This window comes from Nycticebus coucang, chromosome 7 (assembly GCF_027406575.1).
Source record: "Nycticebus coucang isolate mNycCou1 chromosome 7, mNycCou1.pri, whole genome shotgun sequence".
Lineage (NCBI taxonomy): Eukaryota > Metazoa > Chordata > Mammalia > Primates > Lorisidae > Nycticebus > Nycticebus coucang.
This window is the reverse complement of record NC_069786.1, coordinates 137535116-137562255: the sequence shown is the minus strand read 5'-3', so window position 1 is coordinate 137562255 and position 27140 is coordinate 137535116. Positions and strand designations below refer to the sequence as shown.

Here is a 27140-nt window from a genome sequence, read left to right as displayed (position 1 = left end):
CAACAGCGGAAAGGTTCCAAAAGGCACCAGCCCCATATACTGAGGGTGGCGGGTTCAAACCCAGCCCCGGCCAAACTGCAACAATCAAAAAAAATAGCCAGGCATTGTGGCAGGTGCCTGTAGTCCCAGCTACTCCAGAGGCTGAGGCAAGAGAATTGCCTAAGCCCAGGGGTTGGAGGTTGCTGTGAGCAGTGTGACACCACGGCACTCTACTGAGGACAACAAAATGAGACTCTGTCTCTATAAAAAATAAAAGAAAAAAAAAAAAAGAATCCAGGGCGGCACCTGTGGCTCAGTCGGTAGAGCACCAGCCCCATATACCGAGGGTGGCGGGTTCAAACCCGGCCCCTGCCAAACTGCAACAACAAAAAAAAAGGGCGGCGCCTGTGGCTCAAGCAGTAGGGCGCTGGTCCCATATGCCGGAGGTGGCGGGTTCAAACCCTGCCCCAGCCAAAAAATAAAAAAATAAATAGCCGGGCGGCGCCTGTGGCTCAGTGAGTAGGGCGCCGGCCCCATATGCTGAGGGTGGCGGGTTCAAACCCAGCCCCGACCAAACTGCAAAAAAAAAAAAAAATAGCCGGGCGTTGTGGCAGGCTCCTGTAGTCCCAACTGCTTGGGAGGCTGAGGCAAGAGAATCGCGTAAGCCCAAGAGTTAGAGGTTGCTGTGAGCCGTGTGATGCCACAGCACTCTACCGAGGGCAGTACAGTGACACTCTGTCTCTACAAAAAAAAAAAAAATAGCCGGGTGTTGTGGCGGGCGCCTGTAGTCCCAGCTACTCAAGAGGCTGAGGCAAGAGAATCGCTTAAGCCCAGGAGTTGGAGGTTGCTGTGAGCTGTGTGATTCCATGGCACTCTACCAAGGGCCATAAAGTGAAACTCTGTCTCTACAAAAAAAAAAAAAAAAAAAAGAATACAAGAAACTGTGGCGGCACCTGCGGCTCAGTGAGTAGGGCTCCGGCCTCATATACCGAGGGTGGCAGGTTCGAACCCGGCCTCAGCCAAACTGTAACAAAAAAATAGCTAGGCGTTGTAGCAAGGGCCTGAAGTCCCAGCTACTTGGGAGGCTGAGGCAAGAGAATCAGCTAAGCGGAACAGTCTGAGGTTCCTGTGAGCTGTGACGCCACAGCACTCTACCGAGGATGAAAAAGTAAGACTCTGTCTCTAAAAAAAGAAAAGAAAGAATCCAAGAAACTAAATTTGATTTTAAAAGTACCAATACTCGGTCAGCGCTCATTTCTCAGTGGGTAGGGCACCGGCCACACACACCAGAGGCAGCAGGTTCAAATCTGGCCTGGGCCTGCCAAACAACAATTAACAACTACAACACCAAAATAGCCAGGCATTGTGGTGGGAACCTGGAGTCCCAGCTACTTGGGAGGCTGAGGCAAGAGAATCACTTAAGCCAACAGTTCTCAACCTGTGGGTCACGACCCCTTTGTAACAATGAAAATACACTGCGGCATTAGGAAGGTTGAGAACTACTGACTTAAACCCAAGAGTTTGAGGTTGCTGCGAGCTGTAATGCTATGGCACTCTATGAAGAGCAACATAGTGAGACTCTGTCTCAAAAAAAAAAAAAAACCACTCTCTTGCCTCTGCACCTGTAGCTCAGCGGTTAGGGCGCCGGCCACATACACTGAGGCTGGTGCGTTGGAGCCTCACCTGGGCATGGTAAACAATGACAACTACAAGAAAAAAAACAGCCTGCATTGTGGTGGATGCCTGGAGTCCCAGCTACTTGGGAGGCTGAGGCAAGCGAATCACCAAGACTTTGAGGTTACTATGAACTGTGACACAGTGAGACTCCATCTCAAAAACAAAGTACCAGCACTCTCTCTTAAGACACTGGCTATATGATGCCCCTGGCTTAGGGCCAGGCCACAGCCCTACTACCCTGGGTCCCCCAGAACCTTCCATCACCACACACGCTCCTGCTTCCTCTCCCCAGCCTTGGGGAGCTGTTGGGCCAGCTGTCAAGAGCCCAGTTGTGACTACACTGAGAGGCCTGAACTTACCTTCTGTCCTCTGGTCCAGCTCTCGCATCAGCTGGAAGTTCCTCTGAAGTTCACATGGAAGGTTCTCAATACCTAAAGCACAGATACAGAAGTTGAGTACCTCTTGATAGCAGGGGGAGAACCCACCTCCACAGTTTTACCCCTACAGTGTACACTGACAAGCCTACTCTGCCCTTTATTCCTGTTAGCATTTAGGGAACAAAAGGATTAAGATCTCTCTCTCTCTTTTTTTTTAGAGGCAGAGTCTCACTTTGTTGCCCTGGGTAGAATGTAGTGGCATCCCAGCTCACACCAACCTCCAGCACTTGGGCTTAGGCGATTCTCTTGCCTCAGACTCCTGAGTAGCTGGGACTACAGGTGTCCACCACAATGCCCAGCTATTTTTTGTTGCAGTTTGGCTGGGGCTGGGTTTGAACCCGCCATCCTCAGTATATGGGGCCGGCGCTCTACTCACTGAGCCACAGGCGCCGCCCCTATTTTTTTTTTTTTTTGAGACAGAGTCTCACTATGTCGTCCTCTGTAGAGCTCAATGACATCGCAGCTCACAGCAACCTCTAACTCTTGGGCTTAAGCAATTCTCTTGCCTCAGCCTCCCGAACAGCTGGGTTTACAGGCGCCCACCACAATGCCTGGCTATTTTTCTTTTGTTGCAGTTGTCATTGGTGTTTAGCTGGCCCAGGCTGGGTTCAAACCCACCAGCCTCATTCTATGTGGCTGGCGCTGTAACCACCGTGCTACAGGTTCCAAGCCAAGATCTCTTTTTAATAAGAGGGTCTTTATCTATCAAATGCAATCAGTGTATCCTGGTTCTTTATACCCTCAATGAATCCCCAACAATAAAAAAGAAAAACAAAAAGATTAGTCCCGCGTTGTGGCAGGCGCCTGTAGTCCCAGTTACTTGGGAGGCTGAGGCAAGAGAATCACTTAAGCCCAAGAGTTTGAGGTTGCTGTGAACTGTGACACCAGGGCACTCTACCAAGGGCAAAGGCAACATAGTGAGACTCTGTCTCAAAGAAAAAAAAAAAAGAATCTCTTTTTAGTGGCTGGGCGAGGTGACTCACTCCTGTAATCCTAGCATTTGGGAGGCTGAGGCGGGTTGATTGCCTGAGCTCATGGGTTCAAGACCAACCTGAGCCAGACTAAGACCTCTTTAAAAATAGCCAGGCATCTGGGTGGCGCCTGTGGCTCAGTCGGTAGGGCGCCGGCCCCATATACCGAGGGTGGCGGGTTCAAACCCAGCGCCGCCGAACTGCAACCAAAAAATAGCCGGGCGCCTGTAGTCCCAGCTACTTGGGAGGCTGAGGCAAGAGAATCGCTTAAGCCCAGGAGTTGGAGGTTGCTGTGAGCTGTGTGAGGCCACGGCACTCTACTCGAGGGCGGTACAGTGAGACTCTGTCTCTACAAAAAAAAAAAAAAAAATAGCCAGGCATTGGGCGGTGCCTGTGGCTCAGTTGGTAAGGCACCAGCCCCATATACCGAGGGTGGCAGGTTCAAACTCGGCCCTGGCCAATTTGCAACAAAAAAATAGCTGGGTGTTGGGGGCGGCGCCTGTGGCTCAGTGAGTAGGGTGCCAGACCCATAAACCGAGGGTGGCAGGTTCAAACCCGGCCCCCGCCAAACTGCAACAAAAAAATAGCCGGGCGTTGTGGCAGGCGCCTGTGGTCCCAGCTACTCAGGAGGCTGAGGCAGGAGAATCGCCTGGGCCCTGGAGTTGGAGGTTGCTGTGAGTTGTGTGACGCCATGGCACTCTACCAAGGGTGACAAGGTGAGACTCTGTCTCTACAAAAAAAAAAAAATAGCTGGGTGTTGTGGCGGCCACATGTACTCCCAGCTACTTCGAAGGCTAAGGCAAGAGAATCACTTAAGCCCAGGACCTGGAGGTTGCTGTGAACTGTGTGATACCACAGCACTCAACCGAGGGCCATAAAGTGAGACTCTGTCTCCAAAAAAAAAAAGAGAGAGAGAGAGAGAGAGAGAAAGGACCCCACTAGCCCTCCCCTGGAGGTCTGCCGCAGGCCCTGGGGAGAGCAAAGGGCCTCCCTCTGGTGTGCTTCCCATTTCAGTTCTCCCACCAGTGAACCCCCTACACTCAGGCCCTACCAAGAGAGCAGAGCAAATAGACAGAACTGGATCCCCACAGGCCCACCACGTGCGGAGTGCAGGGTGCCCAGCTCTGAGCACTTGGCTCACTCAGCAGTCTCTGCCACCTTGGCAGGTTGGCGCTGCCAGGCCCGAGAGACCATGGCATCCCCAGTGAAGAGGCCCCACAAGAGCACTCCAGAACCCCCCCAGCCCAGACACAACCTATGCGACCCTGGCAACCCCCTGGCACTCCCACAACACGTGGGCTCTGCCACTGTACAAGCAGATGACCTCCAGAAGCTACTCAAGCCGCTGTGAGCCCCATTTCCTCATCTGTGAAGACCAGGTGATAACCATCCACTCAATTCTCGGGAGGACCCAAGCTGCTGCTACCTGTCAACAGGGCGATGGGAGCCCAAGTGGGGAGCTGCCACACAGAAGCCCTCTGAAGTGGGAGCACCCGCAGAGAAAAGCTGCGCCCTAGCACCCCCGCCTCTTCAAAAATCACAGACCGCGCGGAGAGCGGTTCCCGGGCACCAGTACAGAGGCACATGGCCCAGGCCCCACCCCCGCAGGTGCGGACTCCACCACCTGCGCGGCCAGGAGCCGGAGGGGGGTGGGGAAAGGACGCGGCGCTGGGGGCGGGGCCGTATGCGACCGTCCCGCCCCGCGCCCTCCCGGCCCCGCCCCGCCGTGACGCACCTGGAATTGGCGCGGCCGAGGCCGCAGGACCCCGAGCCCACCCCCCCGCGCCCGCGCCCGCGCTCCCTGGCGTCCCAGCCCCGCCCAGCCGCGCGCCGCCGCCACCCTGGCCGCGCCCGCCGCCTTCACCAGCCCCGGGGATTCGCGCGCGGTGCCTAGAGCGCGTCGGGCTGCGGCGAGGAGGGCCGCGCGCGGGCGGCAGGCGCGGGGCTGCAGGGCGCTTACTGTCCAGGTAATGCTCCAAGTACATGGCGGTCGCCATCTTCGTCCGCGGCCGCGCTCGGGGTCTGCGCGGGCGGGCGGTGCTACGGGATACGGGCGGGGGCGCCGGCGTGCTCACTATTCATGAGCCGCGCATACCCATTGGCCTGTGGCCTGAGGGTGGGGCGGCGTTCGTCACGCCCCCAGGCTTCCGGCCGGCGACTCAACAGTGTGGAGCTGCGGAGGGACTGGCAGGGCTGGGCAGGGCTGGGCTCCGGGCTGGCCGCGGGCGGCCGGAGGCAGAGAAGAAGCAGGCTCGGCCTGCCGGAACGCAATCCCAGGGCACCCAGATGGTCGTCTCCGGCTGCACCTGTCCGCGGCCTTGTGGTCACTGGGTCGTCCCTGCGCTGACACGTGGCCTTGGCTGCCGCGCCTTCACCACACACGTGTTGGCAGCCCTGTCCGCACGTCTCGTAGCACCCTCTAGTCCGAGCCGCCGCCCCTCCAGCTAGGAGCTGGGATCCTCCCCTGCAGCCTGCCGAGCACAGCGCCTTTCCCGATCCCAGTGGCGTCTTAACCGGGCTTTGGCCCTCGGTGACCCCTCGAATGCCCGCAGCATCGCGTGCCTGCCTCAGAGAGGGACGCTGACTTCTCTTTGTTGTCTCTGTCTCAAGAAGGGGACACCCACTCCGGGACTCTTCACGACGGGTGCCCGTGTAGCAATATCAGAAGTAAAATGATGCACAAAAGTACACTAAGACACAAAGAAAAAAACTGGACGCAAATACAATACATATATTCACCTAGTGGGATTTTTTTGTGGCTGGGCGCGGTGGTTTACGCCTGTAAACCCAGCACTCCAGGAGACTGAAGCGAGAGGACTCGAATCTCCAAAATGTTAAAAAAGTGGCTCAGCGCCCATAGTACAGTGGTTAGGAAGCCAGCCACATACACCAAGGCTGCGGTTTCGAACCCGACCGGGCCTGTTAAAACAACAATGACAACTGCAACAGAAAATAGCCAGGCGTGGTTCTGCGCCTGTGCCTCACGCGGCCAAGGCGCCAGCCACATACACATGAGCTGGGGGGTTCCAATCCAGCTCAGGCTGCCAAGCAACAATGACGGCTGCAACCAAAAAAAAAAAAAAAATAGCCGGGTGTTGTGGCGGGTGCCTCCGGTCCCAGCTACTTGGGAGGCTGAGGCAAGAGAATGGCTTAAGCCCAAGAGTTGGAGGTTGCTGTGAGGGAAACATAGTGCGACTCTGTCTTAAAAAAAAGTGATTGTGAGGGTGGTGCCTGTGGCTTAAGGAGTAGGGCGCCGGTCCCATATGCCGGGGGTGGCGGGTTCAAACCCAGCCCCAGCCAAAAACCAAAAAAAAAAAAATAAAGTGATTGTGGGCGGTGCCTGTGCTCAGTGGGTAGGGCGCCGGCCCCATATGCTGAGGGTGGGGGGTTCAAACCCAGCCCCAGCCAAACTGCAACAAAAAAATAGCCAGGTGGGCCGGCCCCATATACCGAGGGTGGCGGCTGAGGCAAGAGAATCGCTTAAGCCCAGGACTTGGAGGTTGCTGTGAGCTGTGTGAGCACTCTACCGAGGGCCATAAAGTGAGACTCTGTCTCTACAAAAAAAAAAAAAAATAGCCGGGCGTTGTGGCGGGCGCCTGTAGTCCCAGCTACTCGGGAGGCTGAGACAAGAGAATCGCGTAAGCCCAAGGATTTGGAGGGTGCTGTGAGCTGTGTCACGCCACGGCACTCTACCGAGGGCCATAAAGTGAGACTCTGTCTCTACAAAAAATAATAATAATAATAATAAAAAATAGCCGGGCGTTGTGGGGGGCACCTGTAGTCCCAGATACTCCGGAGGCTGAGGCAAGAGAATCGCCTAAGCCCAGGAGTTGGAGGTTGCTGTGAGCTGTGATACCACAGCACTCTACCACAGCTCTCTATCGAGGGCCATAAAGTGAGACTCTGTCTCTACAAAAAAATAAATATTTCTTTTTTCTGGCTCACTTTTCACAAAAGATAGTTGCCGGTCCTAGTCTGGTTTGTGACACTGTGTTTGTTAGTGATGTGTCTTCCAATTCTTTCTCTAACCACCCCAAACTCACTGTTTAAAGCTCCAACACTTTTTTGTTTGTTTGTTTTGTTTGTTTGTTTTTATTTTCTTTTAGGCTCCAACATTCTTTTTTTTTTTTTTTTTTTTTTTGTAGAGACAGAGTTTCACTTTATTGCCCTTGGTAGAGTGCCGTGGCATCACACAGCTCACAGCAACCTCCAACTCCTGGCTTAGGCGATTCTCCTGCCTCAGCCTCCCGAGTAGCTGGGACTACAGGCGCCTGCCACAACGCCCGGCTATTTTTTGGTTGCAGTTTGGCCGGGGCTGGGTTTGAACCCGCCACCCTCGGTATATGGGGCCAGCGCCCTGCTCACTGAGCCACAGGCACCGCCCAGGCTCCAACATTCTTTCACAAGTTTGTTTTTACAGGTAACAGAACTGGAGAGGAGACAGGATCAGATGTGCTCCCACCCACCAGGTTTTGGGGGGTTACATCTACACTACTGAGGTTTCCTTATTCCCTTTTTTTTTCTTTTTCTTTTTCTTTTCTTTTCTTTATTGAGACAGAGCCTCAAGCTGTCACCCTGGGTAGAGTGCTGGGGCATCACAGCTCACGGCAACTTCCACCTCCTAGGCTCAAGCGATTCTCCTGCCTCCACCTCCCAAGTAGCTGGGACTATAGGTGCCCACCACAATGCCCGGATATTTTTTGGTTGCAGCCATCATTGTTGTTTGGCAGGCCCGAGATGGATTCGAACCCGCCAGCTCAGGTGTATGTGGCTGGCGCCTTAGCAGCTTGAGCTACCATCGCCAAGCCTTTTTTTTTTTTTTTTTTTTGAGACAGAGTCCAAGCTGTGACCCTGGGTAGAGTACGGTGGCATCATCATAGCTCACAACAATCTCCAACCTTTGGGCTCAACTCATACTTCCAAGCAAGGATCCTCTTGCCTCAGTTTTTCTATTTTTAGTTCTTGCTCAGGCTGGTTTCTGAACTTGAGAGCTTAAAGCATTCTACCCACATCGGTTCCCCAGAGTGTTAGGATTGCAGCATGAGACTCCATGCCCGGCTGCCCTTTCTTTTTTTTTTTTTTTTTGTAGAGACAGAGTCTCACTTTATCGCCCTTGGTAGAGTGCCGTGGCCTCACACAGCTCACAGCAACCTCCGACTCCTGGGCTTAAGCGATTCTCTTGCCTCAGCCTCCCGAGTAGCTGGGACTACAACCGCCCGCCACAATGCCCGGCTATTTTTCGGTTGTTTGGCCGGGGCCGGGTTTGAACCCACCACCCTCGGTATATGGGGCCGGCGCCCTACCAACTGAGCCATAGGCGCCGTCCCCGGCTGCCCTTTCTTATTTATTTATTTGTTTAGAGACAGAGTCTCACTATGTCGCCCTCAGGAGAGTACTGTAACATCACAGCTCACAGCAACCTCAAACTCTTGGGCTTAAGCAATTCTCTTGCCTCCGCCTCCCAAGTAGCTGGGAGTACAGGTGCCTGCTGCAACTCCTGGCTGTCTTTTTGCTGCAGTTGTCATTCTTGATTAGCAGCCCAGGCCAGATTTAAACCTGTCAGTCACGGTGTATGTGGCTGGCGCTACATACAGGTGCAGAGCCCCTTTTCTCTATTTTTTTTTTTTTTTTTTGTAGAGATAGAGTCTCAGTTTATCACCCTCGGTAGAGTACTTTGGAGTCTCAGCTCACAGCAACCTCCAACTCTGGGCTTAGGCAATTCTCTTGCCTCAGCCTCCCGAGCAGCTGGGACCACAAGCACCTGCCACAACGCCCGGCTATTTTTTTTGTTGCAGTTTGGCGGGGGTGTTGAACCTGCTACCCTTGGTATATGGGGCCGGCACCCTACCCACTGAGCCACAGGTGCCACCTGCCCTTTTCTCTTTTAACATTCTCCTTATCTTATGTAAAATAAAAATGTCCTGGGCCTCATAAGGGTGTTAACAATTTTGCATTGGCAGCCTCCTCCTTTCTTTCTTTTTCTGAGACAAGAGTCTTTTTTTGAGACAAGAGTCTCACTTTATCACCCTCAGTAGAGTGCTGTAGCGTCACAGCTCACAGCAACCTCCAACTTCTGGGCTTAGGTGATTCTCTTGCCTCAGCCTCCTGAGTAGCTGGGACTATAGGCGCCTGTCACAACACCTTGCTATTTTTTTGTTGCAGTTTGGCCGAGGCCGGGTTCAAATCCACCACCCTTGGTAAATGAGGCCGGCAGTGCCCTACCCAAGGAGCCACAGGCACCACCTTCCTTTATTTATTTATTTATTTTTTGAGACAGAGCCTCAAGCTGTACCCCTGGGTAGACTGCCGTAGCATCACAGCTCACAGCAACCTGTAACTCCTGGGCTTAAGCAATTCTCTTGCCTCAGCCTCCCAAGTAGCTGGGACCACAGGCACCCGCCACAATGCCTGGTTATTTTTTGGTTGTAGTTGTCATTGTTGTTTGACAGGCCCAGGCTGGATTCAAACCCACCAGCTCTGGTGTATGTGGCTAGCGTCTTAGCCACTTGAGCCTCAGGCGCTAAGCCTGGCCTTCCTTTCTGCCTATACATCTTTAGTTGCTGGAGGTTCTGACTTCCCCCTCAGAAAAATGTCCACATCTTGTCTGTGGTTAACGTTTTTCCCAGTTGTATTTTTAAGTTTCGCTTAATAAACCTCCATTGAGGCTTGGCACCTGTAGCTCAGTGGCTAAGGCACCAGCCACATACACCAGAGCTGGCGGGTTCAAATCCAGCCTGGGCCTACCAAACAACAATGACAACTACAACAAAAAGATAGCTAAGCGTTGTGGAGGATGCCTGTAGTCCCAGCTACTTGGGAGGGTGAGGCAAGAGACTCGCTTAAGCCCAGGAGTTACAGGTTGCTGTGAGCTGTGATGCCACAGCACTCTACTCAAAGTGACAGCTTGAGGCTCTGTGTAAAAAAAAAAAAAAAAAAAGGGCAGCGCCTGTGGCTCAAGGAGTAGGGTGCCGGCCCCATAAAACCAGAGGTGGTGGGTTCAAACCCAGCCCCAGCAAAAAAAAAAAAAAAAAAAAAAACAATGTAAAATTTGGCTCAGTGCCTGTGGCTCAAGTGGCTAAGGCGCCAGCCACATACACCTGAGCTGACAGGTTCGAATCCAGCCAGGGCCCACCAAACAACAATGACAGCTGCAATGAAAAAATAGCTGGGGGTTGTGGTGGGCGCCTGTGGTCCCAGCTGCTTGGGAGGCTGAGGCAAGAGAATCGCTTGAGTCCAGGAGTTTGGGGTTGCTGTGAGCTGTGATGCCACAGCACTGTACCCATGGCAACAGCTTGAGGCTCTGTCTCAAAAAAAAACAAAAAAAGAATGAAAGCAGGGCAACCCTCTCTTGGGTCCCCTTTGGAATCAATCAATCTCTCTCAGGAATAAATGAGCTCTCCAGCATGCACACACACAAAATAAATAAATAAATAATTACATAAATAAATTCGACAAAAGGAATGAAAGCAAACCACTCTTCCAGATCCTAAAACTGAATCACATAGGGTTCACTCAGGAAAACATACCCTAGGTATTGTCAAAGAAAAAGAACCCAGAGGGCAGCACCTGGGGCTCAGTCAGTAAGGCGCCGGCCCCATATACCGAGGGTGGCGGGTTCAAACCCGGCCCTGGCCGAACTGCAACAAAAAAATAGCCGGGTGTTGTGGCAGGTGCTTGCAGTCCCAGCCGCTTGGGAGGCTGAGGCAAGAGAATCGCTTAAGCCCAGGAGTTGGAGGTTGCTGTGAGCTGTGTGGTGCCATGGCACTCTACCAAGGACCATAAAGTGAAACTCTGACTCTACAAAAAAAAAAAAGAAAAAGAACGAGCCAGGGGCGGCGCCTGTGGCTCAGTCAGTAAGGCGCCGGCCCCATATACCGAGGGTGACAGGTTCAAACCCGGCCTTGGCCAAACTGCAACCAAAAAATAGCAGGGCATTGTGGTGGGCGCCTGTAGTCCCAGCTACTCGGGAGGCTGAGGCAAGAGAATCGCTTAAGCCCAGGAGTTGGAGGTTGGTGTGAGCTGTGTGAGGCCACGGCACTCTACCGAGGGCCATAAAAAGTGAGACTCTGTCTCTACAAAAAAAAAAAGAAAAAGAACCGAGAAACAGACCAGGTCAAAACTCCCGTAAACAGTAGTGGGATCTCGCATGTGACTAGCCACTGCACTCTAGCCTGGGCAACATAGTGAGACCCCCGTCTCTAAAGAAAAAAAAGAAAGGGGCGGCGCCTGTGGCTTAAGGAGTAGGGCACCGGGTCCCAGAGGTGGCGGGTTCAAACCCAGCCCTAGCAAAAAAAAAAAAAAAAAAAACACACACACAAAATGATGGTAAAAAAAAAAAAATAAGAAAGAAAAAGAACCCTGGGTGGCGCCTGTGGCTCAGTGAGTAGGGTGCTGGCCCCACATACCGAGGGTGGCGGGTTTGAACCTGGCCCCAGCCAAACTGCAACAAAAAATAGCCGGGTGTTATGACAGGTGCCTGTAGTCCCAGCTGCTCAGGAGGCTGAGGCAAGAGAGTTGCCTAAGCCCAGGAGTTGGAGGTTGCTATGAGGTATGTGATGCCACAGGACTCTACAGAGGGCGATAAAGTGATACTCTGTCTCTAAAAAAGAAAAAAAAAGAACCCAAACTGCAAAATAATTTGAAGTGGTTTATTCTGAAATGAGTGTGTGGCCCCCTGTGTCATAGTAGCTTACCAGGGAGCAAGTGACAATCAGACAATAGAAAGCTCCCACCAATCTTCTGGGCTACAGTGCTGAAGCATGTGGTTCTCAATACCTCACTAGGTGTCTACCACATTCCACATTTCTCCTGCCTCCTAAGAATAAGGGCACCTGCCAGGATACGACACTATTTTTTTTTTTTTTTTGTAGTTGTCATTATTGTTTAGTGGGCCTGGTCCAGGTTTGAAACGAGCCTCATTGGCAGATTCGTAACAGAGCTACATAGATAAGATTCTGGGAAATGTAGTTTCTACCTTTTCTTCTGCTAAGCTAGAAAGTGTTATCTAGCTGAGAATTGACAAGTTGGCTCATATAGTTAATAGTTTTTTGGTTTTTTTTTAATTTTTGAAATAGAGTCTCACTATGTCACCCTCAGTAGAGTACAGTGACATCACAGCTCATAGCAACCACAAACTCCTGGGCTCAAGTGATTCTCTTGCCTCAGCCTCCAGAGTAGCTAGGACTACAAGGTGCCCACCACAACACTTAGGTTTTTTTTGTTGTTGTTGCAATTGTCATTTTTTTTTTTTTTTTTTTGTGGTTTTTGGCCGGGGCTGGGTTTGAACCCGCCACCTCCAGCATATGGGACCAGCGCCTTACTCACTGAGCCACAGGTGCCACCCGCAATTGTCATTGTTTTAACAGATCCGGGCCAGGTTCGAAACCTCCAGCCTTGGTGTATGTGGCCAGCACCCTACCCACTGAGCTAGGGGCGTCACCTACATGTTAGTGTTTTGTTTTATTTTATTTTATTTATTTATTTATTTTGAGACAGAGTCTCACTATGTCACCCTGGATAGAGTGCTGTAGCTTTACAGCTCCCAGCAACCTCAAACTCTTGGGCTTAAGCAATTCTCTTGCCTCAGCCTCCCAGGTAGCTGGGACTACAGATGCCCACAACAATGCCCGGCTATTTTTTGGTTGCAGTTGTCATTGTTTAGCAGGCCCGGGCCGGGCTCAAATCTGCCAGCTTCAGTGTTATGTGGCCGGCGCCCTACTCACTGAGCTAAGGGCACTGAGCCAGCTATTAGTGGTTTATTTTTTATTTTATTTTTTGAGACAGAGCATCAAGCTGTCACCCTGGGTAGAGTGCAGTGGCATCACAGCTCACAGCAATCTCCAGCTCCTGAGCTCAAGCAATTCTCCTGCCTCCGCCTCCCAAGTAGCTGGGACTACAGGTGCCTGCCACAACGCCCAACTGTCATTGTTGTTTGGTGGGCCCAGGCTGTATTTGAACTCGCCAGCTCAGTGTATGTGGCTGGCGCCTTAGCCACTTGAGCCACAAAGCCAAGCCAGATATTAATGGTTTAGACATCAGAAATAACTGGTGCAGCACCTGTCGCTCAGGGAGCAGGGCGCCGGCCCCATATACCGAGGGTGGCAGGTTCAAACACAGCTCCAGACAAACTGCAACAAAAAAATAGCCAGGCGTTGTGGCGGGCACCTGTAGTCCCAGCTGCTCAGGAGGCTGAGGCAAGAGAATCGCTTGAGCCTAGGAGTTGGAGGTTGCTGTGAATCCTGTGATGTCATGGCACTCTACCGAGGGCGGTAAAGTTAAGGCTCTGTCTCTACAAAAAAAAACAAAAAAAAAACAGGGCGGCGCCTATGGCTCAAGGAGTAGGGCACCGGTCCCATATGCTGGAGGTGGCGAGTTCAAACCCGGCCCCGGCCAAACTGCAACCAAAAAACTGCAACCAAACGCCCCCGGGCGTTGTGGCGGGCGCCTGTAGTCCCAGCTACTCGGGAGGCTGAGGCAAGAGAATCGCTTAAGCCCAGGAGTTGGAGGTTGCTGTGAGCTGTGTGAGGCCACGGCACTCTACCGAGGGCAATAAAGTGAAACTCTGTCTCTACAAAAAAAAAAAAAAAAAAAGAAATTAGAAAAGAATACAGAAGTACAAAGGATCAGAGCCCTGGAAGGGGGAAAGAAGTAACTGGGGAGTCTCTATGTGGGCTCTTTATCTAGGGCACTTGTTCTCAACCTTCCTAATGCCTCAATGTATTTTCATTATTAAAAAGGGGTCGACCCACGGTTGAGAACTGCTGAGCTATGGGTATTAGGTCTAGAGAATTACACTTGGCCAGGAGTAGATAGATGGAAAAACATCTTTTCAAACTTAATGAGTGCATTAACAAATGAATGAATGTAGTTCCTCCTCCCCTAGGGCAAGGTTATCAGGTCCTTCAGTCTTTGTCCCTGAGAAGGGATTAGAGTGTGTGCTCCAGCTCAAGGTAGAACCCGCCCCCCAAAAAATCTTAGGGTGCTTTGTTCATGATCTTATCATAGCCCAGACGGTGTGTCCCGAAAAAGGCAGTCTGCTTGTGTCTGGAAATGGGGGTCTGACCTCTGAGTTCACCTGGGCCTAGGAAAATGGGGGGCTCCCTGTCTAGCCCCGAGTGGTGAAATCCTGTATCAAAGAGGAGAGAAGAGAGGAGGGGAGGGGAGGAAGGAAAGAAAGAAAGAAAAGAAAAAGAAATGTCTGGAAGGGTGGCTAAGCCTGTAATCTCAGAATTTCGGTAGGCCAAGGTGGGCTTGAGCCAAAGAGTTTGAGAGTAGCCTGAGCAATATAGTAAGACCCCACCTCTATGAAAAAAAAAAAAAATCATCGGGCAGTGCCCGTGGCTCAATGTGTAGGGCACTGGCCCCATATACCAAGGGTGGCCAGTTCAAACCCAGCCCCAGCCAAACTGCAACAAAAAATAGCCGGGCGTTGTGGCGGGTGCCTGTAGTCCCAGCTACTTGCAATGCTAAAGCAGGAGAATGGCCTAAGCCCAAGAGCTGGAGGTTGCTGTGAGCTGTGATGCTACAGCACTCTACCGAGAGAGATAAAGTGAAACTCTGTCTCTAAAAATAAAAAAATAAAAAATAAAAAAAAGGGCGGCGCCTGTGGCTCAGTCGGTAGGGCGCTGGCCCCATATACCGAGGGTGGCAGGTTCAAACCCGGCCCCGGCTGAACTGCAAACCAAAAAATAGCTGGGCGTTGTGGCGGGCGCCTGTAGTCCCAGCTACTCGGGAGGCTGAGGCAAGAGAATCGCTTAAGCCCAGGAGTTGGAGGTTGCTGTGAGCTGTGTGATGCCATGGCACTCTACCGAGGGTGATAAAGTAAGACTCTGTCTCTACGAAAAAGAAAAAAAAAAAAAAAAACTATCTGGGCATGGTGGTTTGCACCAGTAGTAACAGCTACTCTGGAGACTGAGGCAGGAGGATACCATGAGGTAATGATTTTCAGGTTGCCTTTTTTTGTGTGTGTGTGTGATTTTTTTTGGCTGGGGCTGGGTTTGAACCCACCACCTCCGGCATATGGGACCGGCGCCCTACTCCTTGAGCCACAGGCACCGGCCCAGGTTGCCTTTTTTTTTTTTTTTGTTTTGTAGAGACAGAGTCTCACTTTACTGCCCTCGGTAGAGTGCCGTGGCGTCACACAGCTCACAGCAGCCTCCAGCTCTTGGGCTTATGTGATTCTTTTACCTCAGCCTCCCGAGCAGCTGGGACTATAGGCTCAGGTTGCCTTTGATACAGAATTCCCCCACTCAGGGCTGGACAGAGCTACCCTCCCCCCTATCCTCTATGCCCAGGTGAGCTCAGAAATCAGACCCTCATCTCTAGGCAGAAACAGGCTGCCCTTTCCAGGCCACACCCTCTGTGCTCTAGCAAGGTCCTGAACAAAGCAGCCAGAAATGTTTTGGTGGTTTCACCTAGAGAAGGGAGCACACACCCTAATCCCTTCCCTGAGACTACAACTGCAAGGACCTGATAACCTTGACCTAGCGGTGGGATTGCACTCATTCATTTGTTAATGTATTCATTAACTTTGAAAAGGTGTTTTTCCACCTACCAAATCCTGGCAAAAATGTAATGGACACTCGGCGCCTGTGGCTCAAGCGGCTAAGACGTCAGCCACATACACCTGAGTTGGCAGGTTAGAATCCTGGGCCCGCCAAATAACAATGACGACTGCAACCAAAAAATAGCCAGGTGTTGTGGCAGGCACCTGTGGTCCCAGCTGCTTGGGAAGCGGAGGCAGGAGAATCGCTTAAGCCCAGGAGTTTGAGGTTGCTGTGAGATGATGCTGCGGCGCTCTACCGAGGGTGACAGCTTGAGGCTCTGCCTCAAAAAAAAAAAAATGGAGACCCCTAGACAAAGGACCTAGGCGAGAGACTTCCAACTTGGGTCTCCCCCTGTGCCAGAAGCTCTGGTACTTTTTACTTCTTTCTTTCTTTCTTCTTCTTTTTTTTTTTTTTGTTGAGACAGTCTCAACCTGTCGCCCTGGGTAGAGTGCAGTAGCATCACAGGTCACAGCAACCTCAAACTCTTAGGGTCAAGCCTCAGCCTTCTCTTGCTTCAGCCTCCCAAGTAGGTGGAACTATAGGCGCCTGCCACAACACCCTGCTATTTTTAGAGAGGAGGTCTCACCCTGGCTCAGGCTGTTCTTGAGCCTGTGAGCTCAGGGCAATCCACCCACCTTAGCCTCCCAGAGTGCTGGGATTAAGGGTGTGAGCCACCGCACCTGGCCTCTTCTGTATTATTTTCTGTCTAATAATATCCTATCTTACCACTCATCTGTGGCTGTGGGTTCATTCTTCGAATTCCCAATACCAAGGACCTACTGAAGAAGAAATTCAGCTGAGGCAGGTAGATTGCTTGAGTTCATTAGTTCGAGACCAGCCTGAGTAAAAAAGCGAGACCCTGTGTCTACTAAAAAAAAAAAAATAGAAAAACTGAAACAAGAGGATTATTGCTTGAGCCCAAGAGTTGGAGGGTGCCATGAGCTATGACGCCATGGCACTCTACCAAGGGCAGCAGCTTGAGATTCTGTCTCAAAAAAGAAAAATTGTGGTAATACTTTGAGCTACGATGATGCCTCTGCATTGTAGTGCCAGCAACATAGTCAGACTCTGTCTCAAATAAAATAAAAAACAACAAAATAATTGTCCTAAAAATTGTCCTTCACGTAAAAATTGTCCAGGCAGCCTTGATGTCCCAAATGTAATAAATAGCAAACATTATTGAAGGAAAGTACTACCAAATCCAAAAAGGGGGGGGTGACCAGATATGTAGCAGCACCCCTCGCCCCCTACCATAAGAATGTGACCTTTTGTGACTGTCCTAGGAAATAGCCCCGAGCTGAAGCAGATAACCGGTAACTGGTTCTGAAAGAAAAAAGCTAAGCAAATGTTTAACTGCTGATCTTGTCTTTAGACAGATGAGTAATGAACCAGGGTTCTTCTTATCTGGAAAAGCCCCTATGTCTGCTACCCCTCCCTAAAGCCCCTGCTATGTCTCCTACCCCTCCCTAAAGCCCCTGCTATGTCTGCTGCCCCTCCCTACTTTATGGTTTTTGCCTTTATAAACTTGTAAAACCTGCTGTTCAGGGCTTGACTCCTCGGCTCCTAAAAGAGTTGTGAGTCAAGCCCCAGCATGCTGGAATAAAATCCTCTTGCTATTTGCATCAAGCGCCGTCTCTTGCGGTTGATTGGGGTCATCAGAGCTCAGGGCAGAGTGGGGGGTCCTGCCCCAAGTCTTTCATTATCAAGTACTTTCTTTTTTTTTTTTGTAGAGGCAGTCTCACTTTATCGCCCTCAGTAGAGTGCCGTGGCGTCACACAGCTCACAGCAACCTCCAACTCCTGGGCTTAGGCGATTCTCTTGCCTCAGCCTCCCCAGTAGCTGGGACAACAAGCGTCTGCCACAACACCTGGCTATTTTTTTTGTTGCAGTTTGGCCGGGGCTGGACTTGAACCCACCACCCTCGAGTATATGGGGCCGGCGCCTTACCCACTGAGCCACAGGTGCGGCCCTCAAGTACTTTCAAGATGCCAGAAGTTGTCAAGACTTTTTTACCTTTCTGGAACAAGGAATTTTTTTTTTTTTTTTTGAAGAAACAGAGTCTCAGGCAGTGCCTGTGGCTCAGTTGGTAGGGTGCCTGCCCATATACCAAGGGTGGTGGGTTCAAACCCGGCCCCCAGCCAAACTGCAACAACAAGAACAAAAAATTGCTGGGTGTTGTGGCCGGCGCCTGTGGTCCCAGCTACTTGGGAGGCTGAGGCAAGAGAATTGCCTAAGCCCAGAAGTTGGAGGTTGCTGTCAGCTTCGACGCTTGAGCTAAAGGGGCCCAGCTGAGGAACAGGGAATTTTTATCAACTGACAAATATGTGACTGGCTGGGAGGTATTAATGCAGGACAAGGCAGCACAACTGAAAGAAAATATTACCATGAGAATGTGACCACTTCTCACTCCCTACCTAGGAATGTGACCACCTCTCACTCCCTACCATAGGAATGTGACCTTTTGTAACTGTTCCAGGAGATAGCCCCAGGAGCTGCAGCAAATGTTTACTATTAAGCAAATATTTGACTGTTAGTCTTGTCTTAAGACAGTTGAATAATGAACCAGAGTTCTTCTTATCTGGTTAGAGCCCCAGCTGTGTCTATTCCCTCTTACTTTATTGTTAGAGCTCCTGGCATGTCTGCTATTCCCGCCTACTTTGTAGTTTTTGCCTTTATAAGCTTGTAAAAACTGCTGTGCGGGGCTTGACTCCTCGGCTTCTAAAAGAGTTGTGGGTCAAGCCCCGGCATGCAGGAATAAAAATCCTCTTGCGTTTTTGCATCAAGCGACGTCTCTTGCGGTTGATTGGGGTGGTCAGAGCTCCGGGCAGAGTGGGGGGTTCTGCCCCAAGTCTTTCATTTGGGGGCTTGTCCGGGAGATAACGACCACCCCTCACCTGCAGAGTCGACCTTGGAGGTAAGAAAGGGGTACCCCGAAAACTGTCTAGTCTATGTCTTCAGTCCTTTTGTTTGACTTTGTGTGCGCACTTTCGATTTCGCAGCCGTTCGGCACCTTGTGAGAGTGGCCGGACAGTGGTCGGTAGACGTGCCCGGAGGACCACAGGCTGAAACCCTGGGGGATGCCCCAGGAATTGAGGAGAACCAGGGACGCCTGGTTGTCTCCTGCTGTAAGGGCGCTGGTCAAGTCTGGTTGTTCGATCAAAACTTACGGGAAACGTGCCCGTCTGATTCTGTTATAGGCTTGTGAAGGACCAAGTGTGGTAGGTGGGTCCTTGTACCTGTAATATTTCTGTTATTTCTGTTATTTGTGTTTCTGACATATCCACTGACGATGGGACAGACTGTGACAACCCCTCTGAGTTTAACTCTAGATCATTGGACTGAAGTGAAGAGAAGAGGTCGTGATCTGTCAGTAGAGGTTAAAAAAGGCCCATGGCAGACTTTCTGCTCCTCGGAGTGGCCTACTTTTAACGTCGGCTGGCCCTCAGGAGGAACCTTTGACTTATCTCTTATTTTTGCTATTAAAGAGATTGTTTTTCAGAGAGGACTGGGAGCCCATCCGGATCAACAACCTTACATTATAGTCTGGCAGGACCTGGTGCAGAATCCGCCCCCCTGGGTTCGGCCGTGGACTGCCACATCCAGGCCCCCATCTAATCCTCAGGTGCTCACTGTCCAATCTTCCGGTCCCAGAAAAGGGGGCGACAGTTCCGACCCCCCTAAGAAGATCTACCCGGAAATCCAGACTGATCATCTTCTCCTTGACCCTCCACCCCCTCCTCCCCCATACCCTCCCGCCTTGGCTCCTGTAGGAGGGGCAGGGAGGACCAGCATCGCCGGATCCGGCGATTGCCCCCTCTGCACCCCCGGGGGAACCTTCACTGGGGCCCGCACAAGGTACCAGGAGTCACCGCCGGGGAGGAGTGTCTCCCGACACTACTGTTGCCCTACCCCTGAGGGCATACGGCCCCCCGCAGGTGGCAACAGATGAGGGACCACCTCCTCTCCAGCCCCTCCAGTACTGGCCATTTTCTTCTGCAGACCTGTATAACTGGAAAATTAATCACCCCCCTTTTTCAGAAGACCCCCAACGCCTGACTGGGCTGGTAGAGTCTCTGATGTTCTCTCATCAGCCCACATGGGATGACTGCCAGCAGCTCATACAGACTCTCTTCACTACTGAAGAGAGGGAGAGGATTTTACTAGAAGCTAGGAAGAATGTACTCGGGGCGGACGGGCGTCCTACCCAGCTCCCCAACATCATCGAGGCTGCCTTTCCCCTCTCCAGACCAGACTGGGATTTCAACACGGCAGAAGGTAGGGAGCGACTGTCAGTCTATCGCCAGGCTCTAGTGGCTGGCCTCCATGGGGCGGCAAGACGCCCCACTAATTTGGCTAAGGGAAGAGAAGTAATACAGGGGGCCACGGAACCCCCCTCCATGTTTCTTGAGCGTCTAATGGAAGCTTTTAGGCGTTACACCCCATTTGACCCTGCCTCTGAAGGACAGAGGGCTTCCGTGGCTATGACTTTCATAGGGCAGTCAGCTGTAGACATTAAAAGAAAGCTGCAGAGAATTGAAGGATTGCAGGACTATATCTTGCAGGATTTAGTTAAGGAAGCTGAGAAAGTATACCATAAAAGAGAAACTGAGGAAGAAAAAGAGCAGAGAAAGGAGAAAGAGAGAGAAGAAAGGGAAAATAAGAGAGACCGAAGACAGGAGAAAAACTTAACACGGATTTTGGCCGCAGTAGTAGGGGAGAAGAGCCAGGAACAGACCCAAGGTAGAACTAAGAAGTCAGGTAGCCTGAGCAACCGCATCCCGTTAGATAAGGATCAATGTGCCTACTGTAAGGAAAAGGGGCACTGGGCCAGGGAATGTCCTAAAAAAAAAAAAGAAAGAACTCTCCAAGAAAGTACTGGCCTTAGAGGAAGAAGAAGATTAGTGGGGATGGGGCTCGGAACCCCTCCCCGAGCCTAGGGTAATACTTAAGGTGGAGGGGAAGCCAGTCGAGTTCCTTGTAGACACCGGAGCTCAACACTCAGTCCTACTTGAACCATAAGGACCCGTCTCCAAGAAAAAATCCTGGGTTGTAGGGGCCACAGGGCATCAGCAGTACTCATGGACTACCCGAAGATCAGTAGATCTGGGAGTGGGACGGGTAACCCACTCGTTCTTAATTATCCCTGAGTGCCCTGCGCCCCTCCTCGGGAGAGATTTACTCACCAAAATGGAAGCCCAAATCACTTTTACTCCTGATGGCCCAGAGGTAACCCAAAATAAGAGGGTAACAGCCCTGACCATGCGTTTAGAGGATGAACATAGACTCTTTGAAAAGCAGCGGGAGAAAGGGACTAGTCTCGTAAATGACTGGCTAGAAAAATATCCCGGGGCATGGGCCGAAACTGCTGGAATGGGACTGGCCGCAGAAAGGCCGCCTATAGTCATAGAACTCAAAGCTACTTCCACTCCTGTGGCAGTGCGCCAACATCCTATGACTAAGGAAGCTCGGGAAGGAATTAAGCCTCACATTCAGTGTCTCCTACAGCTGGGCATACTAGTAAAATGCCAGTCACCATGGAACACGCCCTTATTACCCGTCAAGAAACCCGGCACAGGAGACTATCGCCCTGTGCAGGACTTAAGAGAAGTAAACAAGCGGGCGCAAGACATCCACCCCACCGTGCCTAACCCTTATAATCTGTTAAGCTCTCTCCCTCCAAACCATATCTGGTACACTGTCCTGGATTTAAAGGATGCCTTCTTCTGCCTCCGACTACACTCCTCTAGCCAGAACATCTTCGCATTTGAATGGAGAGACCCGGACTCTGGAACAACGGGGCAATTGACATGGACCCGACTTCCAGAGGGGTTTAAGAACTCCCCAACCATCTTTGATGAAACCCTCCACCAAGACCTAGCTCACTTTCACGCCAGCCACCCTCAGGTAACGCTCCTACAATATGTAGATGACTTACTACTAGCTGGAACGACAAAGGAAGAGTGCTATCGGGGCACAGAACTGTTGCTAGAAGAACTAGCCCGCTTAGGATATCGAGCCTCTGCTAAAAAAGCCCAGATCTGCCAGAAAGAGTAACGTACCTGGGTTACACCTTAAGAGGAGGGCAGAGATGGTTAACAGAAGCCAGGAAGCATACTGTGACTCAGATTCCAGTTCCCCGCTCGCCCCGCCAGGTGCGAGAATTCTTAGGAACTGCGGGGTTCTGCCGCTTATGGATACCGGGGTTTGCTACTCTGGCAGCTCCCCTCTACCCTTTGACCAAGGAAGGCACTCCCTTCGAGTGGGGTGCCAGCCAACAGCGGGCCTTTGACAACATTAAAAAGGCATTATTATCAGCCCCGGCCCTGGCTCTACCAGATGTAACAAAGCCCTTTGTCCTATACGTAGATGAAAGAGAGGAGTGGCCCGAGCGGTGCTGACACAGCCTTTAGGGCCATGGAAAAGACCGGTAGCATACCTCTCCAAGAAATTGGACCCCGTCGCTGGTGGTTGGCCAGCCTGTCTGAGGTCTGTGGCGGCAGTAGCAGTACTGGTAAAAGATGCAGACAAATTGACTATGGGGCAGAAGTTGACGGTCATTGCCCCCCATGCTTTAGAAAGCATCATCAGACAGCCCCCTGACCGGTGGCTGTCTAATGCCCGCATGACACATTACCAGAGTCTCCTATTAAACGGAGACAGAGTCCAGTTTGGACCGCCTGTCATCCTCAACCCAGCTACCCTATTACCTGATACCTCTGTCCAGAAAGATGTATTACACACATGCCAAGAAGTACTGGCTGAGGAAACTAGAACTCGGAAGGACCTCTGTGATCAGCCCCTGCCGGATGCCCAGCTGACCTGGTTCACTGATGGGAGCAGCTCCATAATAGAAGGTAAAAGGGTGGCCGGGGCGGCGGTAGTGGACAATAAGCAGACCATCTGGGCAAGTAGTCTGCCTGAAGGGACATCGGCCCAGAAGGCCGAGCTGGTCGCCTTGATCATTACGTTTGGCAGAAGGGAAAAAAGTTAACATATACACCGACAGCAGGTATGCTTTTGCTACAGCCCATGTTCATGGGGCCATTTACAGGCAGCGAGGACTGCTGACTTCAGCAGGAAAAGAAATTAAACACAAGGAAGAAATCCTAAGTCTACTGGAGGCTGTTCACCTCCCTAAGAAAGTGGCCATTATCCACTGCCCTGGGCATCAGAAAGGGGGGTCCAGAGTTGCCGAGGGAAACCAAAGAGCCGACCGAGAAGCTAAGCTAGCAGCTCAAAGGCTCAACATCCTGCCGCTATATGAAAACACTTTAAGGCCTAGCCTTAAAGGAATAGCACCCCCCCCTTGTCAAACACTTTAAATATTCGGAGCGGGATCTCGAGAGAATGAACAGATTAGGCCTCCACTTAGAATCCCCAGAGGGGATCTGAGAAACTCCGGAAAGAAAAATCATCCTCCCTGAAGAGCAGGTGATCACCTTTCTCAGACAACTTCATAAATTAACTCATTTGGGCCCCAAGCATCTAAGAACTATTGTTCAGTCCTCCCTATACTATATTATGGAATTAAGTAAACTCGTTGATGCAGCTGCAAAAGAGTGCAGACCTTGCCAATTAGTAAACACCCAGCCTAGCACATTACCTCAGGGAAGACGACTCCGAGGAGATCGTCCTGGGAGCTACTGGGAAACAGATTTTACAGAGATTAAGCCGGCCAAATACGGATACAAGTACTTGCTGGTGTTCATAGATACTTTCTCAGCATGGGTCGAAGCTTTTCCTACAAAAAGGGAGACTGCTCAAGTCGTAGCCAAAATAATATTAGAAGAAATTTTTCCAAGATTTGGGCTACCCAAGGTAATCGGATCCAACAACGGTCCCGCTTTTGTTGCCCAGGTTAATCAAGGTTTAGCCAAAATCCTGGGGCTTGAGTGGAAATTACATTGTGCTTATCGGCCCCAAAGCTCAGGGCAGGTAGAGAGGATGAATAGAACCCTAAAAGAGGCCATGACTAAATTATCCTTAGAGACTGGCATTACTGACTGGACAGTCCTCCTTCCCTTTGCCCTGTTCCGTGTGCGCAACACCTCTAGCACTCTCAAGCTGACCCCCTTTGAAATCCTATATGGAGCTCACCCCCCGCTTGTTGCCATGCAGCACCTCCCTTCCCCAGAATCTTACTCCTCTCAATCTCTGTACACCAGATTAAAAGCCCTTGAAACTGTGCAAAAGGAGGTGTGGAGCTGGCTGATCGAGGCCTACAAGCCCAGGGATCTGCAAATACCTCACCAGTTCCAGGTTGGAGATTCGGTGTACATCCGGCGCCACCGGACAGCCAACCTTGAACCACGGTGGAAAGGACCATACCTAGTGCTGCTCACAACCCCGACAGCAATAAAAGTTGATGGCATTGCAGCCTGGATCCACGCATCTCATGTCAAACCAGCACCGCCGCCAGACTCCGGGTGGAAAGTGGAAAAGACGGACAATCCCCTCAAGCTCCGCATTCGCCGCAGTAGCCCTGCTCCTGCTGATACAACTCCCGGTGATAAGTAGCTCCGGTCCCAACCCCCATGCCCCCCAGAGGTTAACCTGGCAGGTTCTCTCTCAGACTGGTGATGTAGTATGGAGTACTACAAAAGAAGACCCTCCTTGGACCTGGTGGCCGTCCCTCAGCCCAGATATTTGCGCCTTAATAGCAGGGCTAGATAATTGGGATATCTCCGATGAGACCTTTGAAGAGGTTCCATCAAGCCTTGATCACCATTTAACAAAGCGCTCACTTACCCAAGGCTCCACATCCCAAGGCCAGTACATTGCAGACGCCCCTGGCCGTGGCAACTTGCCCGCCCAGCGCCGGATGTGACAAACGGAGTTCTATATCTGTCCCCGGGACGGGAGAACGAGAAGCCAAGCCAACAGATGTGGGGGGGGTAGAAAATTTCTATTGTAAACAATGGGGATGTGAGACGACTGGGCAGGCCTTCTGGCACCCCTTCTCCTCTTGGGACTTAATAACCGTAAAGAGGAGCAGTACCAGAGCAGGGTCAAACCCCCTAAATATTTCCTTCACGGAGAGGGGGAAACAAGCCCGAGATTGGATAAAAGGAAGAACATGGGGATTCCGTTTCTATATGTCAGGGTGGGATAAAGGATTTACCTTCTTCATCAAATTAAAAATAGAGACCCCCGTCGCTGTCCAGATAGGACCCAACATCGTACTCTCAGGACAGCAGCCGCCAGCTAGGCCGCCTATTTCTCCCCATATGCCCCAGACTCCGGGGAGCACCCAATTTACTGAGGCCAGCACAGCCCCATCGCCTGCGAAACTGTCTCCCCAGGTAACATCCCCGGAGACTCCAAGCACCGGGCAGAGACTTCTTAACTTAATACAGGGGGCTTTCAATGTCCTCAATACTTCCAACCCTAATCTTACCGAATCTTGCTGGTTGTGTCTAGCCTCAGGCCTGCCCTATTATGAAGGGATCGCCTTCTCAGGTATCTTCCAAAATACCACCTCCCATAATTCCTGTGACTGGGGATCCAAGATCACCCTTACAGCAGTCTCTGGGCGAGGCATTTGCCTAGGCACGATCCCCGAAAATCGCCAGCATCTGTGTAATCAGACCATTAAAAGCCCATCAACCACTATCAATTATTATCTAGTGCCCCCTAAAGGAGGATGGTGGGCTTGCAGCACCGGGCTAACCCCGTGCATTTCCTCATCAGTGTTTAACTCCACTGCAGACTACTGTATCCTCGTACAATTAATACCTAGAGTTATCTATCATGAGGAGAGTTCCTTCGAGGCAGAATTCGATCTCAGACCCCATAGACAGAAGAGGGAACCAGTCTCTATTACTCTAGCTGTCCTGATGGGTATAGGGGTGGCGGCCGGAGTAGGAACAGGAACGGCTGCGCTTGTCCAGACCCCACAGTATCTCGAAGAACTGAGAGCAGCTGTAGATGAGGACCTAAAAGCCATAGAACAATCAATCACAAAATTAGAAGAGTCACTAGCATCCTTATCTGAAGTAGTATTGCAGAATAGACCGGGACTCGATCTCCTGTTCCTAAAAGATGGAGGGTTATGCGCTGCACTAAGAGAAGAATGCTGTTTCTATGTAGATCACTCTGGTATGGTAAAAGACTCCATGTCTAAACTCAGGGAGAGACTAGAAAAAAGACAACGAGATCGGGAGGCCCATCAAGGATGGTTTGAAAGTTGGTACAGCCGATCACCTTGGTTCACCACTCTCGTTTCCAGTTTAATAGGCCCTCTTATTATACTGCTTCTAATTCTTACCTTTGGGCCCTACATTTTCAACCATATAGTCACCTTCGTCCGGGAGAGAGTGAGTGCTGTACAAGTATTAATGCTCAGACAGCATTACCAGTCTCTCCCCCGGGACGATAGCCATGAAAATGAATACATAGAGCCAGAAGTTCCATGATTAGAACTTCCCAAAAAAACAAATGGGGGAATGAAAGAAAATATTACCATGAGAATGTGACCACTTCTCACTCCCTACCTAGGAATGTGACCACCTCTCACTCCCTACCATAGGAATGTGACCTTTTGTAACTGTTCCAGGAGATAGCCCCAGGAGCTGCAGCAAATGTTTACTATTAAGCAAATATTTGACTGTTAGTCTTGTCTTAAGATAGTTGAATAATGAACCAGAGTTCTTCTTATCTGGTTAGAGCCCCAGCTGTGTCTATTCCCTCTTACTTTATTGTTAGAGCTCCTGGCATGTCTGCTATTCCCGCCTACTTTGTAGTTTTTGCCTTTATAAGCTTGTAAAAACTGCTGTGCGGGGCTTGACGCCTCGGCTTCTAAAAGAGTTGTGGGTCAAGCCCCGGCATGCAGGAATAAAAATCCTCTTGCGTTTTTGCATCAAGCGACGTCTCTTGCGGTTGACTGGGGTGGTCAGAGCTCCGGGTGGAGTTGGGGGTTCTGCCCCAAGTCTGTCACAACGACCTGCTGCCTTAGTCCTGAAGATATTGATGCTCCTGCAGATGAGGAACCAGCTTCCTCTAAGGGCTGGACACCTGCAAGGGAGATGCTGGCACCTTCTATCTCCTCCTTGTGGACTTCTGAGCACAAGGCACCTTGCTGTCTCTTCCAGGTCTAACTGGTCAGTTTCACAGATGGTGCCTTGCTGTCTCCTCCACCCAGCACTTCTTTTTTTTTTTTTTTGTAGACATAGAGTCTCACTTTATGGCCCTCGGTAGAGTGCCGTGGCGTGACACAGCTCACAGCAACCTCCAAATCCTTGGGCTTAGGCGATTCTCTTGACTCAGCCTCCCACGTAGCTGGGACTACAGGCACCAGCCACAACGCCCAGCTATTTTTTTGTTGCAGTTTGGCCGGGGCTGGGTTTGAACCCACCACCCTCGGCATATGGGGCCGGCGCCCTACCCGCTGAGCCACAGGCGCCACCCAATGGTGAAGTATTACTGAGGTGTTTTTCCAGAATTGCCGTGTGGCCAGAGTGTAGACAGTCCCTATCCTCACTCTGCTCTGTATGAGAACGTGGGATTGAGAACACCGGGTGGGGGCCCAACAA

The 27140-nt window shown here is 51.2% G+C and overlaps 2 protein-coding genes across 2 annotated transcripts in view; one reads left to right on the top strand and one right to left on the bottom strand.

Moving 5' to 3' along the window:
• Positions 1 to 5578, bottom strand: part of ING5 (inhibitor of growth family member 5) — a 31518-nt gene extending 25940 nt beyond the window's left edge. Inside the window, exons 1-2 of the mRNA XM_053597263.1 lie at positions 5025 to 5578; positions 2016 to 2087 (exon numbers count right to left, since the gene is read on the bottom strand). Of these exons, the coding sequence (XP_053453238.1) occupies positions 2016 to 2087; positions 5025 to 5061 (109 nt within the window). The 5' untranslated portion in view covers positions 5062 to 5578. The remainder of the gene's footprint in view (positions 1 to 2015; positions 2088 to 5024) is intronic.
• Positions 3842 to 17503, top strand: LOC128590109 (sterile alpha motif domain-containing protein 1-like). The gene is made up of 2 exons (XM_053597270.1): positions 3842 to 5031; positions 17340 to 17503. The coding sequence occupies exons 1-2, from the start codon at positions 4649 to 4651 to the stop codon at positions 17416 to 17418; spliced, it is 462 nt and encodes a 153-aa protein (XP_053453245.1). The 5' UTR covers positions 3842 to 4648; the 3' UTR covers positions 17419 to 17503.
• The last annotated feature ends 9637 nt before the right edge of the window (positions 17504 to 27140 follow it).

Bases quoted from the DNA above. Each gene is read 5' to 3' on its own strand.
- LOC128590109 (XM_053597270.1), top strand. From the start codon at position 4,649: ATGGCCCAGGCCCCACCCCCGCAGGTGCGGACTCCACCACCTGCGCGG. The intron at 5,032-17,339 runs GTAATGCTCCAA...TTTTTTTTGTAG, and splicing joins GCAGGGCGCTTACTGTCCAG to AGGCAGTCTCACTTTATCGC.